Below are 24,718 nucleotides of genomic sequence, written 5' to 3' on the forward strand. Positions count from 1 at the left end.
AGAATCAGCTACATTCAAGTCACCTCCAACAACCAACTCCCCCGCCCTAGAGTTCCAGGGTTGCAAATGTTTTTTCTAGGAAGGGGAGTTAATTTGAATTGGAGGCCATAAATTGATGTGAACATGACCGCATTACCATCTAGGGAAGTTTGACAAAAATAAAACATCCCTCTGTATCCCTTTGATATGCAATGGGATTAAAATGAAGGGTTGAAGCAAAAAGTAGAGCAACTCCTCTAGATTTAGATGAACCTGGTGAAGTAGTGTGTCGTTTATGATTTAAAAAGCAATCAGTCGCTTTTCTCTGATGGGTTTCCTGTATGAAAACCACATCAGGAGCGTTTCTATATAATAAATTCAAAACCTTATGTCTTTTGATTGTAGTGCCCAAACCTCAAACACCAAGTATTAGAACCTTTAAAGTGTCAACCCCCGTGGCAGTTCACAAAATATTGTTGCAGAACGTTTTCCATTGCCTGTATAATAAAATCGCAAATAAATTTCAACATACAAACTAGAAAAGTAAATGAGAACGTTAACCCATTTTGTCTGATGGGAGTACACAAAAGAGTAACTCCCATGACACTGGATATATCACAGTGCACAGACAAATCTCGACCCACGTAAGGGAATCTAGGAGTAACCCCAATGGACACCCACCGCTCCCCCACCATATTAAGTAATAGATTTGCAAGGATTCAAGGCTAATCACCCCCTATGTCTGAAATGTATAATTTGACACTCAATAGCATCATGTTACACTCAAGGAATCCTCTGTTGGACCAAAATCCTTTGCACCGAGGGGCGGCATGCAGAGTTTGCTGGATGGAATGTTTAGTTCTTTGGAATCTTCTCTTTTGTGCTTTTTGAGGTCTGGGTTTCCCACTGTAGTAAAGATCTTCCTCCTCATCAGAGCTGTCCGTTGCATGTTGCAGTGAATATACAGAGGTGAGATTCAAAAGATAAGAGTACAGGCATACCCCACTTTAACATACGCAATGGGACCGGAGCATGTATGTAAAGTGAAAATGTACTTAAAGTGAAGCAATTATCTATGCATGCACTGCACTGCAGTCGTCACTAGATGGCAGCGGCATCATGCCATTAAGTGTCCGTAATTGCGAAGTGCGTACGTTAAAGTGGGGAATAGTGGAGCGTGGAGCATGGGCTTTATAGCGAGGCGGCTTTAAGTGAAGCGACTTTAAGCGGGGTATGCCTGTATATTGCTCATTTCCTTATGCGTTGAAGCTCGTTGGACAGCATCATCTATCATCATAAGACGGTGGAATGGGTAGCCCCATCTATATTTTACCCTTCCTTGTTGTAACTTTTCAGTGTAAGGTCTTGTCACACCTGAAGTGTTTCAGAGCTCAGATCATGAAGAAGTTGTATAGCTTTGCCATACCATTCAATACGAGGCTAGTTCCAAGCACGTTTCAAAAATGGTGTCTTTGACTGATTGCTACTTGAAATTAAGTATAACATACCAGGGGCGTTTCTCATTTTGTGGCCCATCTGGCCCGCTCCTTAGGGCTGCTGCTACATCAGATTCCTCCTATCCTTCCACGTTAATACCACTTTCACCCAGTGTATCGTAGAAGATCACAAGTCTGATTGTTCATCAAGGCCTCTCACTTTTAGATTCAAACAATGCTTGTTGTTCTTGGCTTCTTCCTGCTCTAATTGCAAAATGAGGTTATTATGCACAAGAGACTTAATCTTACCCAATTGGTTCACTGCTAGATCCATAGCCTCCCCTGCTGTGTGGGAAATTTTGGGAGAGATTATCTTCCACTTTAGTAACCTGATCTTCTAAGGGTTTTACAGCTGCCTTCCAATTTGCATCAAGATTGCTGCAAAGTTTGTCAAATTGAGCTGTCATTTCTGACGGCAGGAAAGTAGCCACCACTTCATCCCTCTTTGTCAATTTTTCCTGCTTGGCTGTCATCATGCTTGGGGCCCTCCTTGTCATTGTCTGACACTTCAGATGAAACCATCGTGTTCCTCAATTCAATATAAGCTTTTAAGCTTCATTCATTTTGAGTATTGATTCTCTGTTGCATAACGTGACCAGACCCATCATTCGATCAAATGATTCAAGTAACTACGGGTGTAAAGGCCAGATAAAATGTGGTGAGGAAGAGAGCTAACGAATTAACAACAGCTGACAATGGATTTTTTAAAAATCATTTTTATTATCGTTGTTCTCTCTTTTTTCCTATTATAATTGCAAATAAAATATTGAAAACTTAAAATAACATATTGAGTAATCAAGGGATTGCCATGTATATGGGAACCAGCATTCTTGTGCTTAGACCCTAGAGGTAAACCAGAAGTAATGGCGGGGGGGGGGGAGAATTCCTCAGAAGAAAGTCAGGAACGCCCCTTTGAATAATTTATAGGAGAGATTTATTTGAAGAAATATTACAACATATAAAAACTACATAAAGTATTAATTTCCACTTGTATAAAGTGGTTGATTAATTTTCAATACAATGCATAATAAAAACATCTGTAACCCTGTCCCCCCTTCCCCAAACGCACACACACACACATGAAGTGGCAGACACTGCACAGTTCATCACTTGAGAATGGTTGTCTGGAACATTTAAACAGCTTCAGAATGTCAGCCAAGGAGACAAACATTGCTCACAAATACAGGCTTGAAAAGAGAGGCAGGGAGGGAGAGAGAGAAGACAAAACACAAAATAATCCCCCAAACAAACATAAACCTCCAACAATTTTCAGCGTGTCCAGAAGGAAGAAAATAAACCGGAAAATGAATTGAATTCATAATTATCAGTGCATGTTTGGGTTTTTAGGTGCTGGAACAGAAGAGCAGCAGAAGATAGGCCATTTACAAATTAATCGGAAATGTCCATCTTTTCCCGTTTGATGTTATCTGTAGAGGAACAAAATATACCAGAGATATAAATGAGACCTGTTAGTCCCGGGATAGTGAACCTGAGGCCCTCCAGATGTTGCTGGATTCCCATCACCCCAGCCAGGATGAGGGGTGGTGTAGTCCAACAACATCTGGAGGGCTAAAGATTTCGTAACCTGCCCTGGGACCTATTGGTGAAGGGCAGGCATATAAATAAATAAAGGTTCCCCAGTTTTGTGCTAATCTCCAGGTGGGCAAGGGTGTGTCCAAGCAGCACGAGTCCCCATGAAAATAAAAGCAGCCCTTTCATTCAGTTCTGGATTGGGGGAAATGCCCTCCCTCCACACGTTCCCCAGGTAGACCTACCTTGTTAGTTATGACCAAGACGGGCAAGTCATGCAGTGGTAGCAACTGGACTAGCCAGGGAAGATAATGTACAAATATTGGCCTGCTCAAAGAGGTTGCAATCGCACCCCAAAACAGGCCAAGCAGGTACATACACACCAAACATGCTTCAAGCACAAATGGGGCATGAACAGTTTGCTACAGCTGGTGGAATGAAGAGCTCAAACTTTATCTTTAAAACTCATCACTGACAACCCATAACATACCTGTAGCATCCTCTTTCATTTTGGCCAATACACATGATTTAATCTCTAGTCCGATGGCTTTTGCCAGAGGCGGAGGCACTGCGTTACCCACCTGCAAATACAGACCAGGATGGAATAAAGAGAGTTGTCACATGCTATCTGCACACCTGAAATGTGTGAAATACCTACTGGTAAGTATTATTATGGCACGGCCACCAAAGAGGGATGCTGCCTCAGTCTGTACTGTGTATGAAGATGATGGACCCAAAGGCAGCAAAAACCTCTCTCCCTATTTTAGTCTGTTTTGTCAGAGAACATATTAGAATTTTACACCATCCTGTGATACTGTTTTTACAAAAAGTATTTCAGAAAATTTATCTAAACCAGTGATCTCTCACTCTTTCTCTCTGTGTGTATATGAGAGAGACATCTGCATGCACACACGCACTCTTCTCTGATAGAGAAATCCCCTTGCTGTATCCTGCTAGACAGCTGCTTCCAACATCTGGAGCCCTTCTCGTGTTTGCTTGTTTTTTAAATTCGGGCTGTTTCAAGGTCTCTCTCATGTGAAGTACCAGGAAGCTTTAGAAGTTTCAGAAGACTAGGAAACTTGTTCCAGCGTACATGACTTTGATGAACTCTAACCCTATAAAGAAACAGACTGATTGAAGGCAGCTGGACTGTTGTCAGCTCCTGTCTTTTGTCCTGTGGTCTAGCACTGACTTTCAAATAGCTAAGTAACAAACAAAGAGCAGTGAAGCATTCTTAAAAATAGCAGGATGTTGCTACAGAGGAAAATGCATCTTTCTGGACAGCACTACTACTTTTGAAGCAGTGATGGGGAACCTGTGGCCCTCCTGATGTTGTCCAACTCCCACTGCCATCAGCTCCAGCCAGCATGGTCAATGGTCAGGAACGATGGCAACTGTAGGCCTACAACATCTAGAGGGCCACAGGCTCCCCACTCCTGCTCAAAAGCATTGAAAGTTATCCTAGGAAATTTTACATATAAAAGTCTCTTTCCATCCCTCCTTCCAAAAAAAGCCTCTGTGGCAGCTTGCCTGTCTATGCTTGTCAAGCACATTTCCGAACAGTCGGTAGGTATCTGGGAATCCTTGGGACCGTGCACATTCCCGTACGCTCACTACCCGGTGCTGTTCAGGATGAAGCACACGGCCCTACAAAAAAAAAAAAAAGAAGAAGGGGGGGGGAGAAGAATAATTACTGAGAAGTAGCCATTTCCAGCAATGGATCAGGGCTGTTTTGGACTAGATCAGTTCCTCCTCTCAGGTCACAATGCATCTGACCCCAGGAATATTATTCTTTCTGCTCATCCACATGGCTTATTTAACATCTTTCTTTACAAGAAGAAAGAAAAAGAAAGTTCATACTGCATAAAATATGTAAGAAAAGGCTATAATCCAGAGTAACAAAATAATACAATAGCCTTCAATGTCTAACTGAAAAATAGAGGCCTTCTAAATGGATAGGTTTCCTCAATATCTCTGATGTTGGGTAGAGTTGGACTCTCTAAGCAAAGAGTTCCATGAGGCTAGAGGGCCACCACAGAGAAAGCCCTACTCCTAAGCCTCAGAAAACAGATTAGGCAATACAACTGAACTCACAAAATCTGTGTCTGCCAGAGAGCTATTCCATCATCATGGCAGTTCACTTACCTGTTTACCCATGGGTTCAGGGTTGGTGACCGTCGTGCTGAAGAATCCATCCCACTCTAACCTTCCATACAAGCCAGCCCAGTGGTTGTGCCGGTTTCCCGTGTGGGGCAGACACCAAGGGATTAGGGTATTGAACTGCCGGTCCGCAGGGTCACATGGCTTGCCTAGGAAGGAGAACAGAGTTCAAACAAACCTTCCATTGAATGTGTGGGCAAGGGGGACAACACAATAATGTAAAAATTAGCACTACACCACAGGGCTCAGAATGAAACTGGAATGGGGAAAACCAACTCCTCACTCCAAAACTAAAGGGCCCAGGGATTGCTCCATCCTAGACAAATCTTTCTCTTTTCCATTCCTTAAAAAGGTATTTAAAACTATCACAGAATGGTCAGATCAGCTGTCCACGTTCAAAGGAGGTCACTGTAACCACCAATCAACTGATCAGCAGCTACAGCAAAGTGTAATTTGAAATTATGCTGATTGGCACTGGGAGTGCACCTTCAAAGGGCCTTCCTGTAACTGTTAATCAGCTGACTGGAAGTTACAACAAAGTCCCTTTAAGTCAGACCGGAGAAAGCAATTTGGATTCAAATCTGCAAATTGAATGTTTTTCCTCTGCAGATATCTGCAAAAAGATTTGCAGGATGCAATTTGAATCCAAACCATTTCCTCCAGAGAAAGCAAGCCCCCTTGGCTGCACCAAGGAGTTTCTGATGGGGAACTCCTTAGTGCAGCTGATCCCAGCAGGGCTCCCTGTTAACATTGATCAGCTGTTCTAAAAATGAGTGTCAGGATCTACTTATTAACTTATAACATCTAACCCTTCAATATCTTATAAATGCACATATATTACAGTTTCAATGCACCTATATTAAGGTTTTAATAATGTATAAGTTTATTTACATTTCATCACTTAATTTGATTAAAAATGGAAGTGATTATAATCTATGTGTTGTCAGCCCTGGCTATTAACATCTGACAAAGACCTCTCTGCCAGAGACCTTAAGCAGTGAATTCATGAGGGAGGAGGGGACTGGGTTAAATAGAACACCCTTTGGCTAGCTTCTGACGACAGTTCCTCTACCCAGCAACCCAGCACCTTGTACCTTCCGCGCAGGAGCAGACCCCTCGGAGAGCTCCTGTGGTGCTCCGCCCATTTTTCTTCTCGTGGTGTGTGTAGCGCAGCTTGCGGGTGGTGATGCCGTCCGAGAGACGGACTTCAATGTTGGGCAGATCACGCCAATCTGAGCCCGGGGCCAGCGGAACGTGTCTCATCCGAGCAGCTACCAGCGCACTCATATCCTAGGAAGCAGCAGCCCAGAGTTCATCCTCAGCACTTCAGCTCTCACCGGCATCAGCCTCCCAGGTAGAACCAAACTGAAGGCCTTTCCCCCTCCCACTAGTTAGGGAAATTGCTTGCACTATGTTCCCATCACCAGATAAACATGGTAAGAAATAGGAGAAGTGCTTCACCTTACAGATATGATCCCTGAGGATGGGCTGATACTGGGAACCTCGAATTTGCCTCTGGAACCAGGACTGTGGCTCCCCGTTGTAGGAGATTTCAAGTGCTGATGCCCCGTTCCTGATTTCAGGAAGGTCAGACATGGTGTCTCGGACTGTGATGGTTCGGAATGGGCCCGAGTAGGTCCTAAGGCACATAAAAAGAAGCTGCTTCAGCGGTCAGCTCCTACTGGGCAGTCACCTTCTCCAGAAAGGCACACCCCCACCATACCAGGAAGCCTTGTTCAATAGCAGTGTTGGGGAACATTCTTTGAGCTGATAAACCCTGAAGTTCCAAGGCTGAAACTTGCTTGCACTGACAAATTAAAAACCTTACTTAATCTGGAATCGGTGACCTTCCAACTTGAGAAAAGCACTTACACCCACAATTTAAAAAAATATCATGTCTGCCACAATCTACTGCTGGTGTCAGTTTATCATGTGAAAACAATTCCATTCTAAAAAATGCTTAAGCATTATGGCTCCTGGTTAGGATGAGGTAAGGGGTGGTTATGAGTTTCCCTCAGTGTGGGGCAGGGAGCCTCTACTGCTCCGTCCACATATTGGATCCTAGTGGAATGATTCTGTTCTTAGCCCACAGGTCTCAAAACAAACAACTGGAACGGGACTGAGGGACATCTGTTCCTTGTAATGTGCACATCAGCTCAAAGTGTGCATCCAAAGTGCAAATGAGAAACTTTATATATAAAAAAGCTCATGTGCAAACAGTGGCAATCTTGCAAGGAAATGGAAATGGACTGCCTTCAAGTCGATCCCGACTTATGGCGACCCTACGAACAGGGTTTTCATGGTAAGGGGTATTCAGAGGGGGTTTACCATTGCCTCCCTCTGAGGCTGAGAGGCAGTGACTGGCCCAAGGTCACCCAGTGAGCTTCATGGCTGCGTGGGGATTCGAACCCTGGTCTCCCAGGTCATAGTCCAACACCTTAACCACTACACCACACTGGCTCTCCAATCTTGCAAGGAAACCATGCAATTTAGGCAAGAGACTAAAATAATCAATGTTCAGTGTGATTCTATGAATGTTGATGCTGAAGGAAGTTTAGGATTGTAACCTTAATTTTAAAAAACGGCCAGTAGAAAAGAAAACCAGTGTTAGAAGGGAATGCTCGGAGCATCCTCGGTCTTGTTGAAAACTGGAATATAGTCAGGTGCTGCCTTTGTCTTTGAAGACACCCCAAACACAGACACACCTCAGATACTGGTAGCAGTTAAAATCCAGGAGGTGGCCATTACCTTGTTATATTGCTAACAAACTTCTTGTCATCCACCACCACACTGAGCTGGCAGGCTCGAGGAGCAAAGACATGCAGCGGTTCAGGAAACATGGGAAGTTTCTCTCCAGGGGCTGCAGCCAGCACAATTGCCCTCCTCCGCGTCTGGGCCACACCATACTGACCAGCCTGGGAGGGAGGGAGGAAGATTAAAACTACACACGCACATTAATCCTAAGGAAGAACAAAATAATTGAATCTTCCTAAAAGCTTGTAATTTTGAATTTATTGCATTGTCTTGCATCACTCAATAATGTCTGCCATGATCTACTGCTGGTGTCAGTTTATCATCTGAAAACAATTCCGTTCTAAAAAAAAAAGTATCAACTCTGAACTTGGGGTTCCATATCTGGAGGTAGCCCTCCAGATGTTTTGGAGTCCCAACTCCCATCAGCTACCACCAGCATGGCCAATGGTCAGGGATGATGAAAACTGCAGTTCAGCAACGCCTGCAAGGCCACTGGCGCTTAGGAAAGAAGTGGGTGGGTGGCAAGGGATGCTCCCCTTGGGGGTGCTACCTACAGCTAAGCCAGGTTTGTTTGAAGAAAGAATCCGTGCAGATTTCTAGCATCCCACAAGAAAGGCAAGAGATGAAAACCAAAAATATTTATGATTTCTTTAGATTTATACCCTGCTCTTCAACTAGAGTTCTCAATGCAGCTAACAACATTTATAACATACAACCAATACACCAAGATTAAAAACAGAACTACTTGCTTGATCAGGGCCAATCAGGGCTTTCAGTAGAGACTAGCCAGATGACCCAGGAAAGTCCAGAAGCAGGGCAAAGTGGGAAGAGAGCCATCTTCTATATTAATCCCCACTTACTTCTGGCAATATAGTATATTCCTCTTGAACAGAGAGGTAATTTTCCAGCTGTTACGGATGATAGCCATTGACAAGACTATTGACCACACCTTTGTGAAATTACCTAATTTTAAAACCAGCTGTGTGAGCCCGTGGTCCTCCAGATGTTTTTGGATTACAGCTCTCCCATCATCCCTGGCATTGGCAATGCTAGCTGGGGCTGATGGGAGCTGGAGCCCAACATCTGGAGGGCCACACGTTCCCTACCCTGGTCTAAACTCTCTCACTAAAGGCATCCTATATACTAATAGCAAACTCATTCTCCAAGTGAAGCCTTAAGTAGCCAGAATGGCACCCACCCATCTATGCAATGCAAGAATCAGTGTACTGAGGGGGGGGGAGAAGCCCAGCAAGAGAACCTTATAGTTCTCTCACTTCTAGTGGCACTCTGGACCAAATGCAAATCTAGGAGGAATCTCTTCCCTCATGAGAACCTACAAAACACAAGCAAACTTGCCTCACCATGTCCCCTGCTCTGGTACAAAGGCTGCCTGACTAACATACCTGTAGAACCCCAAAAGTGCATTGGTATCCCATCCGGACAAGGCATCGCAGGGTGAGCTTTAATACCATGGAGCGCTTGAATGAGACAAAGTTCCTCACATTCTCAAGCAAGAAGAACCTCGGCCTGTAGTAGTCGCAGTAGCTGGAGAACAACAAGGGTCATGTGGGTTCAGCTGGGTGGTCTTTTCCTCTCTCCAACAGCAGACATATTTCCTCAGGTTATGGGGCCAAATCTCAGCCCAACGACCCCACCCACTCCCGCAGTTCAGCCTAGGGTCTTGCAACGGTCCAAGCCAGTGAGGAGCTGAATCATCACCCACTCAATACATACTTACAGGAAAAATAAGTAAATAAATAGAACATAATAACTAGTAACAATAAGAATGCACTTTATTATGCTTTTGAGTACTTATCACACCTTACAAACACCCTGTTAGGTAGTTCAATAATATTTCCATATTGAAGGGTCAAGGCATATGAGTGTGTGACTGGCCTAAGGCCATTTAGTGTGTTGAAATGAAATTTAAACTGGGAACTTCCCAATTCATGAATTTCTCACCACTATGTTACATTGGCTCTTAACTGGCTGGGTGTATTCTGCCCCTCACCGGATCAGGACACGGATAACAAATGACCGTGAGCTGAAATTGTGTGGCCTCCCATCTCATCTCCTTGAGATCTTAAATTCCCAAATCATCTCTTTCTTGTTCTTGTGGGATGGCTCCCTGCACACCAAGCATGTCGTGGTTATGTCTCTAGGTCCAGACTGTAATTATACAAAATTGACAAGATTTGCATAATTTCTCTCCCTTTGCATAATTTGTTCTTCAGCTTGTTTGTTATTGTGGTGCATTGTTTATTCTAGCTGTGCTCATCATGTGAAGGGATAAGGAGGCATACAAGAGACTGAAACCATCCAGTCACTCTTATTAGCAGGGGTGGGGGACCTTTGGCCCTCCAGATGTCTCTGAACTACAGCCCCCTAATTCCTGACCACTGGCCATGCTGGCTGGGGATTTCCTGACAGATATCTCAGGAAAGTTGAATTCTGTCCTCATTACCACATCCTGCTTTTCTGCCTCCCTGTGGAATTGCAGAATAGACCCGATTCAGGTTCTTAGAATACAAGAAGCTGTCTTATACAGTCAGAGCACGGATTCATCCTGCTCAATATTGTCTACACTGGGTTGTATTCAACTAAGTCCTAGTCAGATTAGACCCATTAAAATGAACGAACCTGTCTATTAACTCTGAGTAGGGCTAGCACTGAATACTACCCATTGATTGACAGCAATTCCTCAGGGTTTAAGGAGGAGGACATTTCCAGCTCTACCTGGAGATGGCAGGGATTGAATTTGCAACCTTCTGCGTGCAAAGCATGCACTCTACCACTGAGCTATGGTCCTTTCCCTAGAGCTTATACAGCCATTGACAAGAGAGCATTAACCCCAATCACCTGAGGAAGGAGACCACCAGGGAGTTCTTGAACTTGGAGTAAGTGCGGGAATTGAAGCGGTTCATCCCACTGAAGCCTTGGCATGGTGGTCCGCCGCAAAGCATCTCCACGTCACCCTTTTGTGGCAGCTTCTGGCCCAAGGAGTTGGTCTTCTCACCAGACATAACCAGTTTGAGCAGGACATTGCAGTCCTCCGTGAACACGGTGGTGCCAGGGTTGTTCAGGCGGAAGGCCTGTGCAGCCGGCTCCCACATCTCGATGGCCCACAGAGTCTCTGAGACTTCTGACATTGGGAAAAGAAACCGGGGGGTGGGAGTGGGAAAAGGGCTTTACTCCATGTGCTTCACTTCCAAAACCAGGAGGGGAGGCAAAATTCCCCTCTTTTCCTACCAACAGAACTGAACCAAAGCCATAAAACAGCTGCCAATCCTGCACTTCCCACCCACCTAGCAGCTTTTCTAAATTGCCTTGCCTGCTTGGTGGAACCCTTCCGACAAGCCTCCACAGCCAGAGAAGACGTCCAGGGTGCGTAACTTTGGAGGTTTCATTTCAGCAGCTTCAATTTCACTCTGTTCAGATGTTCCTGAAGATTTCCCTTTGCTTCTACCTGCATCAAAACAAAACCAGGGTGGGAGGGGGTGAGGAATCATGTATTAGCATGGCAGCTATAGAGCTATCACTCCAATCCTGCAGGAAGTGGGCCAGGACTCAGATAGTTAAGGACACTTTAAGAGCTACTTTAGAAAGTGACACACCATAGTATAGGGGAGATTTTCAAGAAGCACAAGACACTTTTGAAGGCCCACAACTGGCTTTCCATGAAAAGTTGGGACACCACACTGCCACCACTCTCCCCAGCATGCAGCACTGAAAGCAAGTTTCTCACGGTTTTTTAAATTTTCTTCTCACACAAAAATACTCCTCCCTCTAGGTCAGGCTAGGATCAGGCCAAAGGCTCATCTAAGTCCAGCATCCTCTTCTCACACAGTGGCCAACCAGATGCCAATGGGAAGCCCAGAAACAGGACATGCTCCAATTGCCCATTCATTCGACAGACTTTGATTTGTCTCCACATGATCAAATGTGGGCCATGTACTACATTTTCCCTTTAGTGTTATTAGACAGTAGCACTATTTCTTAGACATTTGGCAGCTGGAAGTGGGACAGAGGAGAGAGAAGATAAACTTTTCTGCAGAGAACCTGTAGTTACTGACTCCTACTCTTTCAGGAAAAAACATAGCCTGGTATGGATGAGGCTTTCATGCGGCTGTTTAAATGAATTCCCTGCATAGAATGGGGTGTCTTGTGTGCTTATTTAACAATATACTGGAAGAAAGAGCAGAACTACTTTCAGCCAGGTCAGGCCACAGGTCCACCTAGTCCAGTATCGTCTACTGGGATTGGAAATAACTCACCAGGGCTACTCCTACTGGATTACAGGCCTTCCCCTGAACTGCAATTTTCTAAACCTGATGGATGCAAAAATAGGATTGAAATGTACAGCTGCTGAGCAGAACGTCTCAGCGGCCAAGGGTTGGGGGACTCTCATGCCCTGCAAGGAGTTTTTGCCCTTCCACGTGGCTTAATAGAATCATGTAAAGAAGCAATTATGGATTGAAAATTTGCATAACTGTTACAGGATCCTGAAATCACTCCTCCGTCTGCATAATTATTGGATGAACCTGGTTCTGAGTTCTGATCCCACCTACCCTGCCCCCAAAAGTGGCCTTCAGGCAGCATAGCTTCCTAGCTCCAAAAGACAGAGTGTGCTGAGCTCAACCGCCAGGGTGATGGCGGCCGTCATGTAGTGCATGAGCACCCACCTTTCCCTTTTCCTTTCCCCTTTCCTTTATTTCCAGAGCTACGGGCATGATAGGGGGGGTCTTCAAAGCTTTTTGTTTTCGCATTATACGCCTGGAAAGGAAAAGGGGAAAAAACCACACACACAGAACAATAGTAAACTTCACGCAAGACACTCTTGCCTTCAAACTAGCCCAGATAAAAGACACAACCACGCTTTCCTGAAAATCCTTTGGGCTTCTGGGAACATTGGTGGGAAGCAGAGACACAGCTGAGAGACAGATGCTTCTGGCCAGAGGCACCACCCCATTGCGAAGCAGCTGCCTCAGGCCAGGGTGTTCCAAGGGTGCCATCAAGGGTGCCAGTAGACCCAAGAGGCACTTCTCTCCTGTGGAAACCCTGTTCCAACAAACAAATGCTGTGGAAGAGCTGTGCACTTTTGCACAGCTCCTCTTCATTATAAAATAGGGCTTACCCAGAGGAAGTCACCAGGGAATTGTGCTCCATGTTCATTAGTGAGGGGGTGTTTTTTTGGGGTGGGGGGAAGAATTTGGGTTTTCCACCTCTGGCACCAGAATACCTTGAGGAGCCAACCAACCATGGTTTTAGCAGCCACCAGCTCCTACAGCAGACAATGCATCAAATGCCACACAATTTCAGTTACATCACGGGGAAGCTCACCTCTAGAAAGTAAAAGCGATCAGAGCCACTGGCAGAGTAGTCCTGGATGTTTTCTGTCAAATCTTCCCCATATACCACAGTGCAGCGGCCCTGCACATCTTTGAACTCTACCATTGCCTCTTCGGCACTCCAGTATAGCAAATTGATATCTGCATGGTAGCTGGCTTTCACGGACTTGTGGGTGTTCTCTGGCCTAGGAAAAACAAGCCACGGAGACATATTTGTTGTCCATGCTCTAGTAACTTCAAGATTGGATTACTGTAATGCGCTCTACATAGGGCTGCCCTTGAAGACTGTTCGGAAGCTTCAGATAGTCCAGAATGCAGCAGCCAGACTATTGATGCGGACCAGTCGGTCTTCGCACATAACTCCTGTTCTGGCTCGTCTGCACTGGCTACCTATTTGCTTCCGAGCCAGATTCAAGGTGCTGGTTATGACCTATAAAGCCTTACATGGCGTGGGACCGCAATACCTGGTGGAACGCCTCTCCCACTATGAACCTACCCGTTCACTTCGTTCGACATCTAAGGCCCTCCTCCGGGTGCCAACTTATTGTGAAGCCCGGAGGGTGGTTACCAGATCTAGGGCCTTTTCGGTGGTGGCCCCCAAGTTGTGGAATAGCCTCCCCGAAGAGGTACGCCTGGCGCCTACCGTATTATCTTTTCAGCGCCAGGTAAAGACCTTTTTATGCTCCCAGGCATTTTAATTCTTCTAATCATTTTAACCTCTTTGTCTGACTAACTTTTGTAACATTGCTTTTTATTTTTATATTTGTCGAATTGTATTATGTTCTGTTCATACATGTTTTGTGATTTTATTGTTGATGTATATATTTTATCTTGCTGTTCACCGCCCTGAGAGCTATTTGCTGAGGGCGGTATATAAATATAACAAAATAAATAAATAAATATTTTTTTCTTGGAAAAGAGAGGACCAAAAAACAAAACGTGCCACTTGAAATAAACTCAGCTTCCTCAGCCATACTGCTTGCAAACACTTGCATAAAGTTTGCAATGAGGGAGTCTTTGCCACCCTCAAGTTCCATTTGTTTAAAGAGTTTTTTTGCCACTAAAATATTCTCACAACTGTTTCTCACGCTGACTACTGCAATACCAGGTTAGTGGACTGTCCCATTTCTTCTTTCAAGCCACTCTTTATCTGCCTTCAACTCTGCCACCGACTCCTCTATAACAGGCCTGGGGGGAGGAGGGAGAAGAAGAGAGAGATTCTGTGGCCCTCAAATTGCTGTCAGACTACAGCTCTCATCATCATATCCAACCACTGGCCATGCTACTGCCCGAGATTGATGGGAGTTGGGAATCCAACAGCATCTGGAGGACTAGCATATAAAGCATCTCTGCTCTATACCATACCCTGCACCTTCATCTTATCTTATTTATTTTGTTATTTTCTGTAAAATAAATTCAAACACTGAACACAGTACATACTGGGTTATAAACCCTAAGAGCCCTTATTTCTGTTTTGCTGACCAATAATTGATCAAGAACAAGCCCTCAAATATTCTCTGTTGTGTTTTGTCCATGTCTCACGTTCATGTGTTGGGGGAACCATTTGATTACTCGCATGTAACGCAGGGGTGGGGTGAGAGGGAGTAGAAGTCTGCTTTTCAGATCTATAGTAAATGGATAAGGGAAGCCAGACATTTCCCCAAGTCCAGCCCTAACACCAGAAGTAAGTAAGGCTGAGAGAAAGGCCCTTGTGCTTTTGAGTGTGCTTTGAAAACATTTTTATTCTGGAAGGCTTTCTGTGATTAATTTTTGCATACAAAGTCTTGTTTTTTGTTTAGGCTGTAATGTTTTTTTACTATGCAGATTTTATTGTTTTTACAGTATTATCTGTAAACTACCATGTGAGAAATTCAGCTACTTTTCAGTTTTAACAAGTTCAAAGTAAGTTTTACTTTACTCAGTTTTTACTTTATGGCCTAACCCTGGTTTCTTCTGCCCTACCGTCTTCAGTTCAAACTTTTCCTAACACACTAAGTGTCACCTCCTCTTGCCTGCCAATCAGTCCAGGATTTCCATCCAAGTCCCCTGCCTGTGTGCATTTCCCTTCACAATCCTGTATCATTGGAATGCCATCAGCATCCTCCTGCCTGCAAATCTGCCTCCAGCCACAGACTCTGCATTTTGCTCAAGCCTTCCCCCTATCATTTGCCCTAACTTTCCTTTATGAGGTCTGTTCCTTGCATCTCATATCTTTTCTTGGACCTCTTTTTATAACTGTTAAGGTGCCCACTCTGTTTGTTACTCCTTCATACGCATTATTCACTACTCCATTACATATGCATGCACATCCTCAATTAAAAGCTAAAACCCCACTGATGTGCTACTGATGTGAAGAAGGAGAAGCCAGACCCTGAGGGCCAAACACAACATGATGCAAAAAGAGCCTCTACCACTGGCGTAAATGGGGAAATTTTCTCCCAATGGCAATAGCAGCTTCAGAGGAGCAATTTTCTTCGAGATTACAGGAGGGGAAGAAAGAGTTACATTCCCACCTCCCTGTCCACTGAAATCCTCATAATAATTATCAACCCCAATAGCTGAGATTTGCATTTTTAACAGCACACATGTTAAAAGTCAAAGATGCATTTCATGCTCAACTCTAGTTTGGCCCTGAATACAAAACTTTGCTCCTCCTCCTGAACAGCAAGTTGCCAGGATGGTGTCCCTGCTGGGTTTGCTTTTTCAAAAAAAGGGGGGCATCCACATGGGCAATCCTGGATGTTAGCTCTTTGCATCTAGGTATCCACACAGTTGCCCATTTAGGGAGATGCATACAAAAGACTCCTCCGCACACATCCACACCTAGCTAGACAATGGGGTGCTCTTGTCTATTTATGACCCGCCAATTTACCAATCCAATTTCTTTTTCCATGTTAGCAGCAAAGCCATGCTGACTGTTACTTGCCTGTAAAGTTTGTACACACGCAGCTTGATTTCGGCTTCGTTGGGCCTGCCACTGCTGCGGATATTGCAGTATATTGCCTTGATTTGTCCAACACGGTATGGCTCAGGTGCATCCTGGTTGCTGCCTTTGATATATTCAGAATACTTGCGATAATGCTCCGGATACAGCTCCTCATCTACTGCTTCCTTCTTCAGGCGCTTGGTTGGGCTGGCCAGCCTCAGGCTGGGGAAAGGGGGAAAAAGAAGAATGAAATCAAACTAGGGCAAGTCAGATACAATACAAAAATTGAACTTTCTGTAAACTACAGAAGAATTTGTCGTCCCCCTCACCACTCCCTTAAGGCTGCTGATGAGACTTCACAGTGGTGTAAGTGTGGGGAGAAAAACTGGCAAAATGGTTGCATCTTGCCTAATCATTTTCACTGACTGGTTTGCGAGGCTCTGCTTGTGCTCATGACTGATAAAGAATCTTCAGGTCATGTGCCTTTTAACTTTTCCATCAAACTGATTAAAATGTGAACACATTTGCATATCAAAAATTATGAAAGTTGGTCAAGATTATATACTAATTTAAATCAATTGCTACCACTCTGGAAATACCCTTTCTAGAACAACGTTTAAAGTGATCTCTTAACAAGTAACGTTCACCAACTAAAATAGTCTCAAAAAGCAAACATCTTTGCCCTTAACTCTCAGCTTCACTAAGAAGTCTGCCCTTAGAAGTTAAAATTGACCACACTGATCAATCAAATTGCAGCTTAACTTTATAGTCCTGTTACACACACTACAGAAGGCTGCCCTGAAGCTCTACAATGTAATCGCACATTTCTTAACTCCCACAACTGTACCCAAGACATTTCTCCCTTTTAGTGACACTTTCTTCTACCTTTCATGTGCAGCTAGGCGAAGTCAGTAATGCACCAAAGGGTCTCCTCATCACACACACCCCATCTATTTAATATCTGTCCCCCTCCCCAAACATTGCTCCTGAGAATAACACGATGCCCATCATGAAGCATTGTTCCCAGGGACATATAAAGCTCAAATTTAAAACATGTGGCAGTTAAGCTGCCATTTGCCTTTGTAAATTAATTTTAAAAATCCACACAAAACAAAAACAGATGGACATCCCAGACATCTTGTACTAAGAGTAAGCACCTCGGCACTTGAAAGTGCTGCAACTTTGTGGCAGGGCACTCCTGAAAGGTACAGAACACCCCCTGCCCACGAGGGACAAAACCCTCCCACCATTTTTTCTGTGGACACTCAGCTATGGGAAAGGAAGAAAGAACGTTAAGTGAACCAGAATATGGAATACCCCTCCTTCTGAAGTTTTAAAGTATTCTGAAAATATACATACAATTTTCAATGCACTGGGCTTATATACATTGATCCATTCTGTAATTCCTGTTTATCGATTAAGTCATTCCTACCCTCAGTGATCCCTCCTCTCGCCACAACTAAAAGCCAGTTCAAGGACCAACCTGAATGGGAAGGCATCTGGAAGGAGGAAGACTCCATCTCCCACACGGTACTGCACCCCATTTTTCGTTGCCATGCTGTAGAACATCTTCCCTTCTGACTCCTCCTGGAGCTCCAAGACTTTGGGGATTTCCTTTTGCCTCACCTCATCCAAACTGGTGCAGCTCATGCAGAACCTAGGAGGAAAGCAGATACGTGATTTGGATCTGGGGCTGGGTAAGGAGAGGAACAAATCCAAACAAACCCCCCTCCCCTCAAGCATTGGATTTATGGGGTGGTGTAAACAGCTCAAGGCATCCAAAGCTCTGGCATAAAGTCACAGTGCACAGAATGCCACATGTTTCTCCTCCCCCCTGCCTGCTTTCAGTATTTTCTAGCTAGATCCACCCCCCCAAGCCATCTAGTTATGTGCACTAACTTGTACTTGTTGTCCTCAGCAGGCTGAGTCTTCGGTGGAGTCTCAAACCTGGCATATTCTTGGTCATACCACATTTGGTAGAAGTAGGTTCTGCCATCATCTTCAACCATTTTGATCTCCGTATCAAGCCCTCCCTATGGGAAGAAGGTTTTGGAAGAGGAGAGGAGGACAAGACAATAAGGTGATCTAAGCAGGACAAGAAATTGACATTATGATTTCAGCATTCCCATGGTCACAAGTTCATCACAGAAGCCACAGGAGCTCAAAGTCTTTCCATCAGTTCGCTTGAGGAATTCCTGGCTGTTCTAAACGGTAGCACAGAAAAGAAACAGACTCAAAAAGAAAACAAGTTGAAAGTTATGGCAGAGTAGAGGAGTGAGAGGTCATGGCCCAAGGCACTGTTCTTCAACCTTGGGTCCCCAGATGTTGTTGGACTACAACTACCATCACCCCTAAACAGCATGATCAATGGTCAGGAATGATGGGAGTTGTAGTCCATCAATTTTTGGGAATCCAAGGGAATCCCTACAAAGCTGGAAGTAAAATGAAATATACCTATGTCATAACAAATGAGAACAATTCTCTTTTTGGCACTCTTTGCTGTAATGCTCTGGATCACAAATTGCTCTCAAGTACCTGCCAGTGGAACCAAAGATCAACTTAATAACAGTAGATTTCCTCCATCTGGCCTAACCCAATCAAATGTGCTCCTTAACTTGGGGATGACAGCAACCTTTTCACCCGAAAAGCCATGTTTACATAAAAGGATTAGGGCTGGCTAAAATGTTTTGCAGGGTATAAAGACATTTGGAAGTAGCAGAGGGATGAGGAGTTTGTGCTACACAAAGCTTCAAGGCAACAACAAACCATGTGGAGTTGGAATCATGATGGGTGGTGGGGCTAGCACAGCCTTCCTCAATGTGGTGGCCTCCATGGATGGGGCTGATGGGAGCTGTAGTCCAAAACATCTAAGGAATGGTTGTAGGTCGGTGATAGAGCACCTGCTTTGCATGCAGAAGGTCCCAGGTTCAATTCCCAGCATCTCCAGGTAGGTCTGAAATCCTGGAGAGCTGCTGACAGTCAGTGTTGACAATACTGAGCTTGATGGGCCAACGCTCTGCAGTATAAGGCAGCTTCTTATGTTCCTAAGACTGTGCTAGCTTTTGTTGTTGTTATGTGCCTTCAAGTCAGTTACGACTTATGGCGACCTCCAATAGCATCTGTCATGAACCACCCCGTGCAGATCTTGTGCTAGCCAGCAAAAGCCTTTGCAACAGATTTGAGACGGGGGGGGGGAAGGGAGGGAAACAAGTGATACTTAATAATTTGTGTGTGTGTGTTTAAAAAGGTAAACACGGCTCAAGTTTCAGACCTGTCAGCTCAAGATATCAGCATCCTGTTTATTGGCCCAGTTTTAAAACTAGCCTGCTGTTAGAACTGGAGCCTATTATTCTTGGATCTATTTTGGATAGATAATAGTGATCTAGGCCCACTTGCTCTCAAGCAGGCACAGAAGAACTTCACACACAAAGCTGGCTTGGCAGACCCCATTCCCTTTAGTCGCATGCTTGAGTGCCCATAACTCAAAAGAGAAATGGCAAAATTTATTCATTTATTGGTATTTATTGGGAAAATATTACATGTAAGAAAACTGTCTAGAAGGAGCAATAATTAGTTAGCAATCAAAAACAAAACATGGCAAGGGTCAAGGAGAAACCACCTCCTTTAAGGAGAGGCTCTCCTCCTACAATGAATCATGGGCCAAATGTCCGGATTGCTTCTAAACAGACAGCACTTCTGGGCTAGGGTGTGTGTGGAAGAGTCGACTCTAACCAATCAAATCCAAGAATGGAAATAAAAGGGGAGGAAAAGAATGGGGATTAGTTCAGTTGTTGCTACTGTCAACAATGGTTAACATATGGAATTATCACCGAGCTAGAGGACCCACAGCAGCCAAAGTATGTTGAGAGGGAAGCTGGCAGGAGCAGAAAGGAAGGTATTTGGGGGTGGGCAGCCAATGCTTTAACATCACCAATCAGGGAGACTGGACAGAAAGTCATAGTGCCTACTGTAATTGGCAGACAGCTTGATTCTTAGAATAGTGATGTCTTGTCGATCCCCTTCACTTGCAGTCCCAGGGGCAGGACCACTGCAGCCAGCCTCCCTTTTGCTCAAAGACTTATTGGATAACAGTGGCAACCTGTTTCCTTGAAGCATTGCCTTACCCGATATATGCCCACTTGACCACATCGATCTGTGGAACTGGTACTTGTAAGTGCCACATAATGCTCATTCTGTACGTGTAAGAAACTAATCTTGGCAGTGCCAACAGTGCCAACAGTCTGAAACTTCCTTCCCATTGACAACAGACAGGTGTCTTCAGTGTACTGTTTACAGTGCCTCTAAGGCTTTTTTGTTTAGACAAGCCTACCTAGATATGTAAAGCTGACATGCCTTTTTATATATATATATTTATTTTATAATGTATATTTTTTAACTGTTGGTTTTATTTTGTAATTTTTTTAGGTTAGCTTGTCTTTTAACTCTGACTTTTATTGATGTTTTATTTTATGCAAACTGCTCAGAGGTTTTTTTTAACCATTAAGCAGTATACAGATTCTGTTAGAGTAAAGAAATAAACCCATTACAGTTGCCAAACCCTCTTTCCATGGTGCTCACTTACAAGCTGGCTAACTCAGCTTTGGCGCTCTAGTAAGGCAGCACCTGCTGTTGCTAGGTAAGCTCGCGTGAGGAAGGAAGGCTGGAAGCTACAGTGATGCTGCCTCCCAAAAGCTAGAGCCAGGCCAGAGAGTGATATATACTGGAAAATTCAGTCAGCACCTTGCCCTGTGAGTGTATTAGCCTGCCACCTAACCTCTGGAGGGAGACAACAGTGCCACCCGCCCACAAAGATCGTCCGAGCAGTGAAATCCTTCAACATACCTCTAAGGACCAGTTCTCCGAGGGAGACTTGTAAAGGACATTGACTTTGCCATGAATGTACGTCAGCTGCATGTCTTCACACTCATCCACCAAAAAGAGTTCCAGTGGGTCAGATGTTGCTCCCAGAATGGTGTCAGTGCCACGACAAAACCAGTGGGCATGGAACATCGGCCCAGCAACAGGATCCTCCCACATAGCAGTGACTCTATAGGGTGCAGAGGGAGAGAGAAGAGCAAAGAATGAGCTTCCACAAGAATCCAAGACAAAGAAACCACCCCCAAGCAAAGATCTCCCACTAATGTGAATACCTCTTTGTTTTGTCCCAAGCCCACCCATGAAAGGTGGTCTAGTTGGCAATGCAGTGAAGAGGACAAAGGGCAGGCAGTGGGGGGCAGAGGAGAGGAATTCTGGATTTTACCTTTAGTTTTGTGCAATTCAAAGAGTCAGAAAGGCTCCGAAGACCAATTGGGAATCCTTATCACCTTTATAAAGGTAGGTCACAGTATTACCCCTTCCCCTTACTGCATATATTGAACCTTGCGGGCAGGGGCGCAGGAAGAAACCTGAGGCTGGGAGAGAGCGTATGGCCACCTAGTGAATTCATGGCTGACACATGATTTCTAGTTCACAGCTCAGCCTCTTAGCTGCTATACTGCAATAGCTCACAAAAGAACCATATACTGTAAAAGGTGGATTATCACCCTCTGACTATGAAGCAGCAATAGGCTCAGAATGATTTATACCAGTGGGTGAGATTCCCCCCTTCCATGGCTCCTCTTTTTCTAAACCTTACCATGCTTGGCAACTATACACATCTTTCATCCACACATGCAGCCCAATGAATAAGGAAGTCACTACTATCCCTAAATTGTAAACAGGACAGTTTCCAGGTAGCCTTTATCCAAGTTAAAGGACATACCTGAATGAAGGTTGAGTCCAAGCCCAACACCTCTACCAATAACAGGACAACACACCTTGCTAGATAAAGAGGTTTTGTAGGGTCGTCAGGGCTGACAGAAACACAGTCGCCAATCTGCAGAGTCTCCGAATCAATGCACACTTTCTGGTAATAGTCCTTCTTACCATCACTCTGCATACAGAAAAAGGAGACATGGGATTGACAGGACAAGAAAAGCACAAACATGGTGGTCTTATAGACTACATCACAAGCACACTGACTCCCATCTTCCTTGCTGTCACATCATCTCAGAGCTCTCTCTTTCTTGGCAGAAGGATACTGCCTGGCCACAAATGCCACTAAAGAATCTGGCTGGCAATGTGTAGAGCTGCTGCATCCTTTCATTCTCTGAATAGCTCAGATCCTTTCCCCTTTTCGTTATGCATGTCTCTCGCTCTCACGGTTGCAGAAAACTAGAGTTTCAAATTGTGTTTTAATTTAGTTTGTTTTCTTTAATTAGTTTGTTATTGCTTGGTCTTATATTTTAATGTTTTTGGTTTGTAAGACGTGTAGAGAATGTTTGTTTGACAACAGCTGTATAAATGTAATAAAATAAATAAGTTTAATAATCAATCTGTAAAAGCAAAAACTGTGTCTAATTCACAAATGAACTACAACAAGCACCCAGGGACATCAGCCCCTTAATGGAGATATCCACTGACTGATAATCTAGCAATGCCCTACAACACTGATTTACACCAGGGGTACCTAATGTGGCACCCTGCAGATGTGGTTGGTCTCCAACTCCTATTAGTTCCAGCCAGCATGGTCAATGGTCAGGGATGATGGAGTAGTCTAGGAGCATCTGGAGGGAACCATGATGGCTACTCCCAATTTACACAGTGAAGTGCAGAGCAAAGAATGCAGCTGTTGAACTCAAGGGACTTCTGAATTCCACACACAGCTCAGAAGAGGGATCCCAACCTAACCCCTTTTTCCAACTGGTTGAACATGTGCCATTTCCTGAACAGGCAGCATACCTTGACAGGTTCTCCCACCCAGGAAATTCGGTTCTTGCTTTGCTTCTTCTTCCTTCCTTGCAGCATCTTTTTGGGTGAGGGCACTTCAGGGATGTTATCGTCCACTTCCTCATCTTCATCAGCTTCTCTCACAGCCAGATTGGGGCACCTAAAACCAAGGTGTGTTTTTTTTTAAAAAAAAACATGCACAGTCTGAGCAGCTGAGAAATTGAGCCCTCACCAATTCAGCACACCCACATTCTCCCTATACGTGGAGAGTGGCAACATAAGAACAGGCCTTCCCAGTGCTAGCCCCCCCTTTGGGCAACACTCTCCCCAGGGAGGCATCTCTGGTGCCATCCTTCTCAATGGTTACGTGCTGGGCGAAAACATTTGTCTTCTCTCAGGCATTTAGTTCTTAACTTTGGGAAGCTTTGGAGAGCTTCTGTTGTGCAGCCTTCCTAAGAAGGGTTGCTCCATCGCCTGATATACTGTTGTTTAAAAAATATCCTTAACTTTTAATTTTTATTAACTGTAAGTCGCTTTGAGTGCACATTTGTGTAGAAATAAATTGTAAAATAACCCCCTTCAATTCTGCATATTGCTCACATTTTGCAAGCAGATTTCTGCAACTGAAATATTAAGTTTGCCTTAATCGTCTCATTTTCTGCAGCCTTTTCAATGCTCTGTACAATAAGAACTGTAATGCCATTGCAATTGATGGTCTCAGTCACCTTTATGAAAATGCCATGCAGATACTAATTATGTGCACTAAGTAAATTTGGGTGCATGGAGTAAGTTGCCCACTGTTGGGTCAACAGAAATGGCCAAAGGTTGCCCTCTTGTCCAAGTTTGCCCATCAGGTCTTCTTCAGGCTCTTCAAGGCAAGGGTCATAATTACCTCCTCATTAGGCAGGCCTGTTTCGACCTCCCAGTGCCGCCAAACTTAATCATATCCTGGCAAGCTTTGCACTGGCCACACTCTGGCTGCTGGCAAACCTGGAAAGAGAGAGAGAGAGAGAGAAAAGAAAGACAAGGGGATGAATCAACGTATGCATATGGCCAGAGAGCTGCCAGGAGCTAAGCCTTGAAACTAGGGTACTTCACAAGGAAATTGGGGAAGGGTGAGCACTATTAGCATGCTTGGAAGACTGGACTGGTGTTTCACAATCCAACGTAGGCTCAACTGTGAAGATAATTCAGCAAACTCATAAGGAACAGTAGAATGCTGACCCAGCTGCTATCAGTAGCAATTACTAACAGGTCTCAAAATGGAAGATAGCAGCATAGGAAAGGGAGGGAACCACCCACTACTAAATAAAGGGCAAAAAGAAACAAGGCCATAAGGCAGCCTTCACCAGCCTCCAGATATTTTTGGACTGGCTGGGGCTCATGGGAGCTGTAGTCCAAAAATATCCAGAGGGCGCCAGGTTGGCGAAGGCACAAGGGAGCACCTGGAATAGTTTTGGGGAGAACAGTTTAAGAGGTTTGACCTGTTCCATTATATTTTATGGAATCCCTTCCCATGGCAGCCTGCTTAATACCCTAGTTGTTATCGTTTAAGGCCAGGCAGAAACATTTATGTTTTCCTAGACTTTTAAGAATTCCCAAAATTCACATCTTTTACTTGGAGCATTTTAAAAAAAATTGTCCATTTGAATGGACCGCTGCTGTTTCAGTTTGTTGCATCAGGCTGTATGCTCTATTTTCTTTTTTTAAACTGGACTTTTTAATGGTTTTTTACTATTTTTGTTAGCCATCCTGGG

The 24,718-nt window shown here is 44.4% G+C and overlaps 1 protein-coding gene across 5 annotated transcripts in view; it reads right to left on the reverse strand.

Moving 5' to 3' along the window:
• Nucleotides 1–2,171: 2,171 nt before the first annotated feature.
• The window catches only part of DNMT1 (DNA methyltransferase 1), a 196,514-nt gene continuing 173,967 nt past the window's right edge, over nucleotides 2,172–24,718 (reverse strand). For all 5 annotated transcript variants that reach the window (XM_061613736.1, XM_061613733.1, XM_061613737.1 and 2 more), the window contains 19 exons: nucleotides 23,854–23,951; nucleotides 22,974–23,121; nucleotides 22,010–22,125; nucleotides 21,036–21,240; nucleotides 18,093–18,226; nucleotides 17,677–17,850; nucleotides 16,194–16,415; nucleotides 13,260–13,452; nucleotides 12,602–12,692; nucleotides 11,251–11,385; nucleotides 10,779–11,061; nucleotides 9,323–9,464; nucleotides 7,914–8,080; nucleotides 6,627–6,804; nucleotides 6,260–6,455; nucleotides 5,151–5,314; nucleotides 4,536–4,652; nucleotides 3,496–3,586; nucleotides 2,172–2,902 (listed from right to left, as the gene is read on the reverse strand). In XM_061613736.1, coding sequence (XP_061469720.1) covers nucleotides 2,865–2,902; nucleotides 3,496–3,586; nucleotides 4,536–4,652; nucleotides 5,151–5,314; nucleotides 6,260–6,455; nucleotides 6,627–6,804; nucleotides 7,914–8,080; nucleotides 9,323–9,464; nucleotides 10,779–11,061; nucleotides 11,251–11,385; nucleotides 12,602–12,692; nucleotides 13,260–13,452; nucleotides 16,194–16,415; nucleotides 17,677–17,850; nucleotides 18,093–18,226; nucleotides 21,036–21,240; nucleotides 22,010–22,125; nucleotides 22,974–23,121; nucleotides 23,854–23,951 — 2,892 coding nt within the window. In that variant the 3' untranslated portion in view covers nucleotides 2,172–2,864. The remainder of the gene's footprint in view (nucleotides 2,903–3,495; nucleotides 3,587–4,535; nucleotides 4,653–5,150; nucleotides 5,315–6,259; nucleotides 6,456–6,626; nucleotides 6,805–7,913; nucleotides 8,081–9,322; nucleotides 9,465–10,778; nucleotides 11,062–11,250; nucleotides 11,386–12,601; nucleotides 12,693–13,259; nucleotides 13,453–16,193; nucleotides 16,416–17,676; nucleotides 17,851–18,092; nucleotides 18,227–21,035; nucleotides 21,241–22,009; nucleotides 22,126–22,973; nucleotides 23,122–23,853; nucleotides 23,952–24,718) is intronic.

The sequence above is a fragment of the Rhineura floridana genome, chromosome 3 (assembly GCF_030035675.1).
Source record: "Rhineura floridana isolate rRhiFlo1 chromosome 3, rRhiFlo1.hap2, whole genome shotgun sequence".
NCBI classification, from domain to species: Eukaryota; Metazoa; Chordata; class Lepidosauria; order Squamata; family Rhineuridae; genus Rhineura; species Rhineura floridana.